The sequence below is a fragment of the Helicoverpa armigera genome, chromosome 20, assembly GCF_030705265.1.
Source record: "Helicoverpa armigera isolate CAAS_96S chromosome 20, ASM3070526v1, whole genome shotgun sequence".
In the NCBI taxonomy this organism is placed as follows: domain Eukaryota; kingdom Metazoa; phylum Arthropoda; class Insecta; order Lepidoptera; family Noctuidae; genus Helicoverpa; species Helicoverpa armigera.
This window is the reverse complement of record NC_087139.1, coordinates 3,749,314-3,762,838: the sequence shown is the minus strand read 5'-3', so window position 1 is coordinate 3,762,838 and position 13,525 is coordinate 3,749,314. Positions and strand designations below refer to the sequence as shown.

General features: G+C 37.6%; 1 protein-coding gene across 5 annotated transcripts in view; it reads left to right on the top strand.

Moving 5' to 3' along the window:
* Positions 1 to 13,122, top strand: part of LOC110377451 (hypoxia-inducible factor 1-alpha) — a 72,868-nt gene extending 59,746 nt beyond the window's left edge. For 3 of the 5 annotated variants that reach the window (XM_064039794.1, XM_064039791.1, XM_064039793.1), the window contains exons 8-12: positions 4,208 to 4,494; positions 4,570 to 4,778; positions 4,861 to 5,164; positions 5,244 to 5,398; positions 10,507 to 13,122. In XM_064039794.1, coding sequence (XP_063895864.1) covers positions 4,208 to 4,494; positions 4,570 to 4,778; positions 4,861 to 5,164; positions 5,244 to 5,398; positions 10,507 to 11,094 — 1,543 coding nt within the window. In that variant the 3' untranslated portion in view covers positions 11,095 to 13,122. The remainder of the gene's footprint in view (positions 1 to 4,207; positions 4,495 to 4,569; positions 4,779 to 4,860; positions 5,165 to 5,243; positions 5,399 to 10,506) is intronic. The other 2 variants (XM_064039795.1, XM_064039792.1) reach the window with 1 other exon arrangement.
* The last annotated feature ends 403 nt before the right edge of the window (positions 13,123 to 13,525 follow it).

The window sequence follows — 13,525 nt, the reverse complement described above, 5'->3', positions numbered from 1 at the left end:
CACCCCACGCGGCCACCCTACCGCCCCCGACGAACTCGCGCTCCCGATCAGCTGTTCACTGTACATTGAGTAACACGCCGGCGTCTCTCAACATAGACAAACTTGTTTGACAACACATCGTTACACCTAACGCATCATGGTAAGGATCAGTGCCATGTTTAGTGACTGTGATAGTGCATAAATAGTGGATGTGCCTCCTTAGTGCCTGTTTACTACTTCGTGATCTAACATCAAAATATTCTAGTAGCAAAAATCATTAGACTGAATCAAAACGATAGTGATTTACACCAGTGACAATACGATAAATACTTAATATCGGAGTCTTAGATCGATTAGATTTAATGCGAAACATTTCCACTAACTCATTTGTCGTCTATTTTTCGTTTTCAATGCACACAGAACATCTTCTTATATAATATTGATTCTTACCTTCATTTTGTGAAAATCGATTACTTCTCAGAAACGAATACTTTACTGGGGTACTGCATCGCGTTGTGTTTATTTTGTCGTTTGTGATAGAAAGAAATATTAGCAAAGTGTCGTTTAGTATTTTTGTGTGGATGCATTCCCGGAGCTTGTGGCGAGTGCGTTTGCGCTGATGCGCCGTGTCAGTATGTTGTTTGTGTGAGACCCGCTAATTTTAGCGTCCCCGTCCCCCGCGGCCCGCGGCTAGGTTACATAAGCGCGCCACCGAGCCGGCCTTGACTCCCGCGCCGCACTTCTCGCTCCTCGATTGGCAGACCGATGTGCTGATTCTTCTACTTGATTTAATTTAAACGGCCGAGATCTATGAATTACAAAATTGATAAAGTGCATTGTTAAATCGTACCTACTAGCTGCAATCTGTTCCTTGTAAACATCTTTTAACTCCTCGAAGATCGTTGCTCGGTATCCTTTTTGCTTTTCTATGTTGATTTTTCAATTATAGTGAAGTGGTCACACCGCTGGTGACTTGCAGTTTCAGCACACATTGTTCGAAGCACGCCTGTTTAGTCGAACGCATGGGACTATGGTAATTTTATGACCCTTCACGACGACGACGCTCAATATAATATTGTATGAGCCCGTACACAATTTATCGTTCCAAAATTTCCATTTTTCTCACCGGCTTCATACCTATTTCTCTTGGAAAGTTGGCGTGTATTATTATTAAAATGCTGAATTATCTAATCTTATCTGCATCATCCTTCGAAAAGGTTATAACCAAATATTTATCAGCTGTCGCGTCTTCTTCGTCTGGCAAGCTTACCCTTTGAAAATTATGAATTTTCTGTCAGTCACAAATAACTAATTCATCATCTATGTGTTGGTTAATTGAAGGAAAACATTAGCACTGCAGTAAAATTTCAACTTAGAATTTTCCATAGTGTCATCTATGTATTCCTTATAGAGTGATGTATTTAAGACAATTGATGTCCAATGAAGCTGGTGCGTGTACCGTCACGCGGCAACCTCGACCGTGGAACATGTAATTGTTGAATTGCGTTGCCCATTGAACGGTATCACGGCCAAGGTTACCCGAACAGCTGTTCTCTATTTCTTTCGTGTCCAAATATTTTAGTTGCGCAACGTTAGAATTATCGCTATCGTCGTAATCTAGTTTTATTTTTGTATTTTATGCAATGCCTGAGAATTTTATCTGGTTATCAGCAGTTTTGTTGTAGGCAAGCATAGAAAATTGTTTGACATTAGGTGTTGTGTACTTTACATTATAAACGAGTTTTTCTTGTCTAAAAAACATACACAGTATCAGGTTTACGGTTGCTAAGAGTCTTAGTAGTACGTGAGATGATTTTGTATTTTATGTCCTGTGAGTTTATTGTCTGATTCATTACTATCAATAAAAGGTTGTGTATTTAACACTTTGCCCGCTTGACTATAAATTGATCCAAAACATTGTTAGACCGTGACTTTTATTACCATATCTAAATTGATTTTTATAGTTTCATAATTTTCTTCAATGTTGTTTTCTGGCCGATGGAACTGAAGCATAGCAAAATTTGTTGTTACCTTACGTGACATAAAACCTGTTTTCCATGGGAGGAATGTAGACTCATAAAAGAGGTGGTATTTCGGCGGCGTCTGATTGGCATCAGACGGATCTGAATCTAAAACCTTCAATCGATAGGGACCTCGTGGTGCGCGCGCAGTAATCCCTTCTCGCGCTCCTAGTGAATGGCCGGTCTGGAGAAAACAAGGGGGCTGCCTGCCTAAGGGGTGCGAGGAGCAAGGTCGTCAGCAAGGCCGCACTTACTACCATCAATATATCTCTTTCCCCCATCTAACATCGCCCACCACACCCATCTCACTCGCACAAATTCACTTTCAAAAACATTGCGTAAATGCAAGGACCAAATAAAACACCCTCCAAGCACTTTCTGTCTGGCCTGCGTTATATTGTCTGGTTTGAAACGTAGTTTGATACTGTGACGTCATTTGTGCTAGGCATTTAACTGTTTGGGTTGTAAAGATAAACCAAAACTTCCGTCACTATAAATAAGTAAACTCATTACGAAAATAGTCGCGTTGTATGTCGAGATGTTCGGCGCAGAAACTGTCACCTTTGTTTATTTGTAATCTATCGTTAATTAGTGCAAATTAAGTGTAGGTAATACGTTATTTTCCATCGCAGGCATATTTATAGTGTCAATGAAAACTTGAACCGTAACTATTGTCAACAATATTTTATCTTCCAACTATTTGCATATCAATATCTGTGTTGATTTTGATAACATTGACGCAAATGTGTTCTACAGGGGCAATCCTTAGGTTATCTGATGAGGGATGCTCATTAATTAATCTCAGTAATTTAATCTCAGGCTTAATAATATGGCTAGTTAAGCTGTCAAGTACGTTATGCGTATTTGAGAAGAATTGAAACAAAATGCATCAAACTCTAAATTAAAATAGACACACGTCTACTCAGCTAAGCAAGCAGAAGCGCATTTTTCACCCATTCAATTTGTCTTCATTCAACATGAAATTTCGATTTAGCAGCATTTGGAGCCAAATCGAAATTTCATGTAACCGAAAATTCTAAACAGTCAATAAGTTCTCCATTTCACAGACAGGTGACGTTAGCACCAACAATTTGAAAAGGAGCTTCAGTTTTGTTATGATACTTGAACCGCGATCTTAGCGTAAAACCCACCTATAGTAATATTATTAACCTAGGTTATAGTCATTTTGCTTCCAAACGCATTTTCTTTGCTAATTACCTACGTACTTTGTTTTTAAAGCGCAAACAAAATAGATTATCTAGTCTAATACATAACAATGTTTTGGTGGGATCTCCGTTATCAGGTATCGCTTCAGAATGGTCAAACGGGAGTCAGCTGTGGTACCGTGCGCACGCGTCTGTTAATGTCTCTTCTCTCAGTTTTATTTGCTCAGTGCAGTTTGTTGTGCTAGTAAAAATAAATCTATCATTTACTTAACGTGTCAAACCTTGCTCTCAAACATTGAAATGTAAATTTTTCTCGGTCGCTCATTGCTTTGTCAGGTCTGTACCAATATATTTTTTTATTTATTCATCAGAATAATATCATTAGTTCTTTACGTTATCAAACTTAGTTTGCTTATCTATTTCAACGTTTTCCTTACTATCTTAGAGTTATTTTGGTAATATTCACCAAACAATATTTTTGTATTTTTCTGTAATTTAATAATTTTCCTCTTGCACTCAGTGCAGTAGTTTAACGTTCGTACCAATTTTATCCTGTGACGATTTCCTTAATTGCGGTTTTGAATCATGCGCCTATGCAGAAAACAATCATCTGCAATACGGTAATTTACATAGTCTAGACGTGGAACAAATTAATGTTTATCCATGTGTACCCTAACGTGTAAGATCGAGCTCGTCTTTAGAGTAGTGTAGCCTTGAATACTGTTGACTGATTACGCGCTATTGTATATCTTACACCGCGACTCCGATTTGTTCTAACTAGTGTTCTTATGTAGCTGTATTCACACTTCCCGCGTCTTCACACGTAGCAAAACCGATTAACACTGGAATGTTTGATTCTCTCTTAACTAATTACCGTGCAGTTTACATTATAGTCCATTATAAGGAGGCACTTGTATGACATACATCTGATTTATGTGTTAACGTTTTTCCGATAGACCATGTCACCTCATTGCCATTATGGCGTAAGCCATCCCGCCCCGTGGGGCATTGTTTGTTATCTATCAATTGTGTTGTTTACAGTGGCATCGAGTGCAAAGATGAGGTGTTTGCCGCACACCAGGTGCAGCACGCCGATCTGAAACCCGTGCTGGCCCCGGCAGCGCCCGTGCCTGCTCCCAAGGCTCTCGCGAACGAGCCCGCCCCCAACGGCGCTATAGTCGCCATCATTACTCCTGAGGAGAAACGCCCTATACCCGTCACAGAGCTTATATTCGCTCCGCGAAAGAAAGAAATGAACAAAGGCTTTCTCATGTTCTCCCAAGACGAGGGACTTACAAGTGAGTGGCACTCGAACTTCCACAGCTTAGGTATCCGTTGTTGCTTTATTGGAATTCTATCGCATGACAAGGCTTTCCACACAATAATGTCGGTGTTGTTTACAGTGCTTAAAGACGAGCCGGAAGATCTGACGCACTTGGCACCCACCGCTGGTGATGCTTGTATACCTCTAGAGAACAGTCCTTTCGACATGTTCGACGAATTCATTCTGAGCGATAACTACTGCAGTCTGCTAGGAGATGACCTGGCTAACGGATCGCCGGTAGACTCTTTAACGCCTGATTCACTACTGTTGTCTTCTCCTGAACCACAGGTAAACTTAAACTAGATTGCAATATTGCTTATTATATTAATGCCTCATTTTCTTCAAAATTCTAACAATCAATATGTTTCAGGAAAATGAATCATCATGCGAGCAGTCGTCATTACTCACAGAGCTGTCACTAGACGCTTTCGACAACAGATCAGATAATGACATAGACGATGGGAACTCCCCATTCATCCCGGCGAGCGATGAGCTGCCGGTATTGGAGCCGGCGGTCATGTGGGGGGCCTTGCCCGACAGCGTCAGCATGGCGAGACCACAGCCCACAGAGATGCAGACTACGTCGCCTGCGCCGGCGCTGCAACGCTTATTGACAGCCACCACCACGGGCCCCCCGCCACAGGATCTCATAACCAATATTTACTCGGACCAAGGTATTAATGACATCACGAATAAATATATTACTTGATCTATTATGGTCGTCATTTTCTACAACATAATGATTGCCAACAGGTCTAATACCAAGGAGTGTTGCATCATGGGAGACTGGAATGAAAAGAGTAATGAAGGAAGAGCAGGAGCCGTGTGCGAAACGTATAAAGCGTAGCCCGTCCCCGGTGCAGCCGGCGACGCCCACGCAGTCGTCGAGCGTCCTCATGAACCTCCTGGTGAGCGGCTGCGACGTCGACGCCGGCTACATCTGCATGGTGCAGTGCCGGCCAAGACAAAAAGCAAAAGCCTGAGGCGATCGCCTCCACCACTCTAAATAAACTGTGATAATGCGCGTCCAGTGTTCAAACTATTTGCCTGTAAACCAGTGCTATCTCACAGAACTTTACTCTGGTCGGTTTAATACGAATTAATGTTAATACAGTGCCGTCGATACTTGTGATATTACCGTATACATGTACCAGTATCTGACTGAGAATCGCATTGTAATGGGGGTCCTACGAGACAATAAGCGTCGCGTCGGTACGAGCCAGATTAAAGTCTGCTAAAGCAGGGCTATTTAACCGTCAACGACCAGTCGGGGGGACTTAGTGCTAGGGCTGGTTAGTTTAGTTAATCTTCCACGGTCTTGCAATCTCGTACTTGCGCCTCGAGGCGTACCAGAATTAGTTTTAGATGTGTAGGTATAGCATACCTACGTTTTAGTGTTAATGGTGTATATTTGAAGCAATCGATTGTTGAGTTTAGTGGTTAAGTTGATGCATATCGTGTTGGTTATGTGAAGTATCGGTATCGTTCCTAGGTTACTTAGTTACCGCGAGAGCCCGCCGCGCACTCCGTCTTATGTTCGTAGCTGGAACCGAGTCAATATTAATAGTTTTAATATCAACCCTGTACTCAGAGGTTATCGCTATTTATTCGTTACTGTAAGCTATGTTAGTTGATTACAACTAATCTTATTTTTCACATCGATAGAGTTAGCGTCCAACATAGTCAGATCATGTTTTAGAAGTATTGTTCCGATCGTTATGTATTTTATTGAGAGTTTATGTAGCGTGCGATGTTGTCCCAGGCAGTTCGACGGTCGATGTCTCAACAGTTTCCACTGCCAAATGATACAAAGTACAACTTAGAACAAAGTGTAGTTGTGTTGTATTACGGTTTATGTTCGTCTCTTATACGGAATATTTGGATGCCTTTACACAGTGAGAATGTATTTATGATAGGAACGAGTCATGCAACGATGAACTATATTCTAAGCAATCATAAGATACTCGAACTTTAGATTACTATTTGCTTGGCAATTGTCGTCGCAGTACACATATTAATCAAAATTTAAAAGACGTAACATAGATATCATATGAATAATCGTCGTTGTTATTTTAATATATTTATAGTGTGTGTATATGGATGATGTGTAATTAGAGGATATATGGTTATTTATTTTTCTGGAGAGAAATAAATATTGTGATGTTGAAAGAAAATATCTAAAAATAAAAGAGACAAAAAATAGTTCTGGTTAAAATGGTGCACGTTGATTTTTTATTGCCCTGTGTCCTATCCTTGATATCCTGACCGAGTATTTGCTTTAGCGAAATAAAAACTATCATGAAGTGCTCAGAAGTTCTGACTACATAGATTTTGGAGCATTTGGACAAATAAGTCCTTACCTACCGAAGAAGACAGAAATTCTATTATTATTCAAACCACAATAGAATATGTGCAAACAACACTTATTAGCGAACTATTGACGCATATTCAGCCATTCTAAGTATTCTGTACAATTTAAACATTTTTACTAATAGTTCATGCAAAGACAAGTTAAACATAAGTATGCGTATTTGTTTTGGAATATTTTAGAAGAGCCAGCTTATTATTTTGATACGATCTAAAAAGCAAAGCCTAGGCTTTAACCAAACACGCCAGAGAAACCATTAGTCTACCCCGAAACCTACTAATTTCAGAATACATTTGGAACACAAAGCCAAAGAACTTATACTTTACGTGTTAAATTATAAAATAACAAGTTTATTCCATCAATAAATTAACATATAGAAAGAAAATTACGTATGACCAAGTTACAAGTAAAGGGTCACATTTTGGACAAGTGTAGATTCTTGTAATGATAGACTAATTGAATCACGCAAGATATCATTTTAAGAACTTAAAGAAAAATGTTCTGAAGATGCTTTATTACTAGACAAAGATAGTAGAGTAAGTGATACATTGTTCAACCAACCTTCAAGTTGAGTTATCTCTCATTCCCACCGTACCGGTCGCTGCCAAAAAACTAGTTACCCGAATATCAGACCAACAGAATTATTAATAAAGGCCTCATTGCCTTGCAAGCTCTCGGGAATTTAATTCTAGCAAACACGTATAACTTCCAAGTTAAATTGTTACTGGATAACTTTTTTGCGTCGAGACGAAATTGTTTGTGGAAGTCTTAAGGGCAATAACTAAAAGGAAAAATCCCTTCTAAGCCGACCCTTTGGGCCTTATGGCCGTCCGTAGATAGCGTACTATAAAACGACTGTTAGGGGCCCGACTTTGGGTATCTTATTGTTTTTTTTATCCCGTTTTACTACTGCGCGTCTAAAACTTTTCCTAAGATCAAGGTCTGGCTTAGCGTCACAGATTGGCCACATGATAAGATGGGGAGAAACTTTTTAGGTGCGGGTCTAGCATGATATATGGACTGTTATGATCCAAAGTTTACTCCCGATAACGTACTGACGTTATGACTGTAATATCACGCTGTATTACGTGGTAAAGTTAATAATGATCTCTTGACAGAGGAGAGCAAGATGCCCGAGAGATAAGGTCTCGATAACGGATGCTGTAATTATGGATAGTGAGGGTAAAGCTCAGATTTACCCACACACGATTACCCTGGGCGTGATTGAAACAAATCGCTCTTCTTACTTAGTTTGGAATTAGCTACCTACTATAGAAGCGATATAAACTTGTATGCTTCTTGAAATAGAAAGAATATAAACTAGCAAGTATGGTATTTAAGGTTTACGGTTATTATATTATTTATGATAGTAGGTATTATAAACAAAACTTTACTTTGATATGCAAGTAACTTTTATGACAACGTATTTCCATAAAAAGTTATTTATATGTACCTACTGGAAATAAATAAGTTATTAACTAGCGGCGCGGAAGTCTTACTTACCTCAGTTTAATTTTTTTCGTTGGATATGGTACCTTACTGGTTCTAGATTGTGGTCAGCAACTAAACCAATTATAACTCAATTTAAAATCTTATTGACATTGAGCTTGATAGTTTGGTGTCAAAACCTTTATTTATCCGCGAAAAAGAATTGATTGAACTTCAAACAAGATATAATGGCAAAATATCTCAATTCGTTTTTCTGACACTCGCTCTAATAAGTCAAGCAAACAAAAAGAATGGGATAGTAACAAGCATAAAGTTCAAACACACAATACTCACATAATACGTAGTTTTAAACATTTGAATTACTAAGCAACCCACTGCTATTATTAAACATTCTGCCAAGAAATGTTTTCACTTAAAATCTTATAATCGAAGATTACTAGAACTAGGAATATGTTCAGACGGAGAATGCAACGTAAGGATGACAGCTAACATTATAAGCAGTTCACGATGAATGGCTAGAATATCATCCTATATTTTCTTTAGTGTCATTTCTTTTTTTGTTAAGTTTTGAACCATACAGATTGTTAACTAGCTAGCTCTGTTGTATGCATATAATATACTTACCTAACGCATAGACTGACTACGATTTGTGAAGAAACGTCTGTTGAAGATAAAGTGCTTCTAGAAAGGCAGATGAAACGACCGAAAATACTAGAGTTGATAATTCAAAAAATCAAAGTCCCTAAGCCCGCATGCAACACGTTTATTAATATTAAAAGCACATAGCATGCACTGTTAGTGGGTTATTTTATATCGATCAACTTTCTGTCGCTACTTCGACTGCAATGCACCAACATGACGACCTGTCAACGTCAAATTGTGTTTAAGCACTTTTGAATTAGGCCAGCATCGACATGAAATGTCAAAGTAAATGGTCGCTGGTTAAACGGACAAATAAATTGATCTACAGTCAAATAACAGTGGTCAGAATAAGCTTTTGTATGAACAAATAGTTCATGTAGACTCGATAAGAAAAATAGATGTCGAAATAAGAACAAATTGGTCGTTAAAATCTGCTCACGTTGTGTTAGTTAAAATTCTTACACAGCTTGAGATGAGACAAGTTAATCTGAAACGAGATGAGACTCTTTCGCAAAAGCCCGTGCTAAGTTAAGACCTAGATTTTGCAAAATTTCGTAATTTATTGCCGACATCCCAAAAAGGAGAAGGTTCTCAATTCTGTTGTATGTTATTAACAGGATGATTTTGCATGTCTTTATATTGTGTCTCAGTTCTCTTGTTTACATAGAACTTTCTTAGATCCAGTTCGTTGATATCAGGGTCGACTTTTCAAATGCCAAGCAAAATTAGTTCAAACGGTAGCCTTAAATCAAACATACGAGTACAGAACTACTTTCTCATTCTTACCGTTACTTTAAATGTCAGCTGATATTTAAATATTAATTGTGTAGTCCTAAGAATAGTTAGAAATAACTAGAAAGTAAGCTCCATTTAAATTAACAGAACTAGAATTGAATAGAATTGCATTTCGTCTATGCACGCTTGGAAAAGCATTTCTACGAACTAAATAACAGCTAAAAGCAAAAACAATACAAAAGAAAGCTACTGCAGACAGGAGAAATTCTCTGAAAAACTGTTACATTTTCACAATTGAGTTAATTTTAATTCCATAGAAACAGAATTCAGACTTAGTCAAAACTGTTACCAAATACAAAGCACAAAATACAAACATTTTTCCTCGGTTCATCTTGTTTTGTAAAAATGTCGTAAATCACGCAATTTACGCCGTATATATCTCTATATACGTCATCAGCATCTACCTACATGTTCATATGTCTGAAAATATACCTAGCACTCACCCAACTTGTTTACTACGTAATGTTTGCAAAACAAAGATTGTCCAAATGTAGCCAGCTTCCGAGATTATGTAAATGACGAATGTTAAGTGGGGCATTTGTTACAGCTAATGTTTCAATGTCAAGGCTAAAGCGAATACTCGGCTCTTCTTGTTTAACGACACCAATATAACGTGCACCTTTTTATTTGGAACTTTTTGTGTTTATATCGGTTTTTCCAGACATAGGTCATCGTTGCATCTCGTGAATAATGATAATGTCATTATGTGTTTTGAATGAGAAAATATTCTGTGTACTAATACGTTTTTTGTTGTGTTTCCAGGATCTGCAGCAGCAGCTGCCACAGCAAATCCCACACCAACCAAATTACCAACTCGTCAGGAACCCCCAGACTATCAACCAGAACGCTAACCGAAATAACATCCCATTGCCTGTAATAAACTTACTACAAGGCATACCAAACAAGCCAATAATACGTTCAAACACTCCAATGAACAATGTTATGCGCACGAACATTGCTAGCCCCATGTCTCCGTTGAGCCTCAACGTGAGCCCCATGTACTCCCTACCATCCAGCCCCAACAGCTACACTCATAGCCCTGCCATGAGCCCAGCCCAGAGGGACCGCGTCATGAGCCCATACTCCACTCCTCAGTCCATGTCTCCGGTTGGTAAGTTCCAGCAGTACAGCCCTGGCAGCAGGCTGATGTCGCCGGTCGGGGTCATGAAGGGCTGCGACCCATATCTCACGACCAAAATGCAACCGAGCCCAGGCTTCCCGCTCCAGACACCGGACATCATGCTGGATCCTAGCGCGCCCCTCACCACGACGGACTTCTGGACCGAGTCCGATATGCTGCAGGGCACGACCGACCTGCTCACCGCTTTAGACGACGTTAAGTTAGGCTAAGTAACCTCGCGTGTCAATGAGTGATTGAAGAGTGATTTCTGTATTTCCATTGAAACAGTTGTGGATTGATTGAATACTGAAGTTCAAGTGTTTTCTTCCACCATTTAAACAGTTGAAATAACGTTTTAGAATTCAGTTTTTCACACAAACATTCCAATAGAAATGTTGTTACAAATGTTTGTTTCAGAAATCACTCGAATGAATGCAGGGTCGCAAAGGGTGTAAAACAATATAAGCCAAAGGGATTCCATGCGATGTTTCGCTGTAGCAGTCACGGGGCCGACGCCCACTTGTTTAACATTTTTCGTTAATAAAAATCTTAGTTTTCATAAATGTACAGACATAAGTTGTTATTAACTTAGTAAAGTTTATTTAGTATGCGTGGAATCCTCGGCAATGCAACGATGTGACTTAGATTAACAGATATTCTATATTGTGTACGAATTTACATATTCGTATTATGTATTTGTATGTCTCGAGATATCTTTGTTGGATGTGTGTGTGGCTGTATCATAGTTTTAGTGTAACTATATCTATGAACGATCTGCACTAAGAAATCAAGGCAGAATTTAATGTTTGGACTTGATGCCAATATTTTTTAGACAGAAGTTATTGCGAATTTTATACGGAGTTTTGTACTAAAATGTATTATGTAAATAAAAACCTCTAAATTGTTTTTATTAACATTTCGTTGTTATTTCTGTCTTGCTTTTGTTTGCAGATGCTTCGTAGACATATTGTGTCAATAAAGAAAATTGGATAACGGTATTCGATATAGTTTCATATAATTTTGTATTATTCGGCATGGATTCATTAAAATATTATTCATTTGAAATAATTCTCAAAGGAGTTTCGTCGATAAAGTTAAGTAAAGATGCTATGTAAGTTTTAATTTATACTTTATGATCAAATCGTATACTCATTTAGAAATTAAGGGATCATAATCTTGTATACTTCTATTTTCTGTTTTCCTCAAATCATTTAACAAATATACTATTTATTTATTCGCTATCACTGCCTATATGACACATTGAACAGTATGTTGAGGCGCGATTGAAATCGACTACGACGATTTTTAATCGATTTTCCATCGATGCCTAGTGGTCCACGCACACTCGAATAATATTATTTATATGTTTGTTTAATGACAATTAAAATAAGAGACAATCATAAACGTTCCTCTATTTTTGTCAGTGAAATATTTTACCAGAAAACAGATTATTTCTTTCAATATTAATTTTAAGAGTTAAAAATGGAGGGAAACTTGATTTTTGCCAAAAAGATTTTTTTGCTGAAAATAGAATACCGTTGCAATGATTTTACCGTAGACAGTTTATTGTAATTTTACCTAACAATAGGTAGACAGAGCTGATAGTAAAATGTTTGTAGCAAACGACAATGTTTGCGCTACATGCCGTACATAATAAGTACAATAATATAACCCTCTACCATCATATTACGAATTAATGCAATTATTTTCTTATAATTTAAATCTCGGTAGATTAATTATTTACACATAAATATTTAGCTTAAAAATAATCTTAAGATGGGATTGTTATAGATCGATTCTTGATCAATTAAATTTGGTTTATAAGAGAGAAATATAGAATTTCAAATAATTATATGAATGTACGAAATGAAATATAAATGTTTTATGTAAATTGTTCACCCAATATTACCATACTTTTTTGACCATAATTTCGTTTCAGTAAACTAAGTATAATTTTAGTGTGTACGATTTCGTTTTTAAGTTTAATCTGATATAAGATTCTACTGCCAATTTTCATACTTATGTCTGCACTTTATTTTGTGTTGTTTCTGTTCAAATATGTTTGCCTTCTTTCAATCAATGTGCCATAGAGTTTGTAATGCATTTTACAAATTCTTTAGCTGTGTCTTCATGATATATTCGTCCAATTCATCTCGTAAACGATTCACACCAATTTATATAAATACATGAGAAAAGAAAATGTAAATATAAATCAAATTGTTTTATATATTTAGAGAATAAATTTCTGTCATTGAAAAGGTACTTGTTTTTAATTATCTCCTGCCAATTTTACGAAAAAGTTTAGTTGACTGAAATAAAGTTTCCTGACTACTGTGTGGCCTGTAATAATGAAGACTGAATGGTCTTCTGTTGACCTACCCTCTACATATAGGCAAATTAAAGAAAATAATACAATGATACCCTGATTTAGGATTCAACACGACTCTAATCAAAATGGCTAAGTAACGTGGGCAGTACGAAGATAGTGAAATACCTCTGCAAATCAAATATATTGCAATCTTTTGACAAAAATATCTAAAATTAAAATATAGATGTAGCAGGGGCAGAGTGGGAACAAAAAATGTAAGTAAGTATCATATCTAACAGATTTAAGAAATTGGCCCCTGATTTACGTAAGCATATCTTCATGTATTAAGCAGG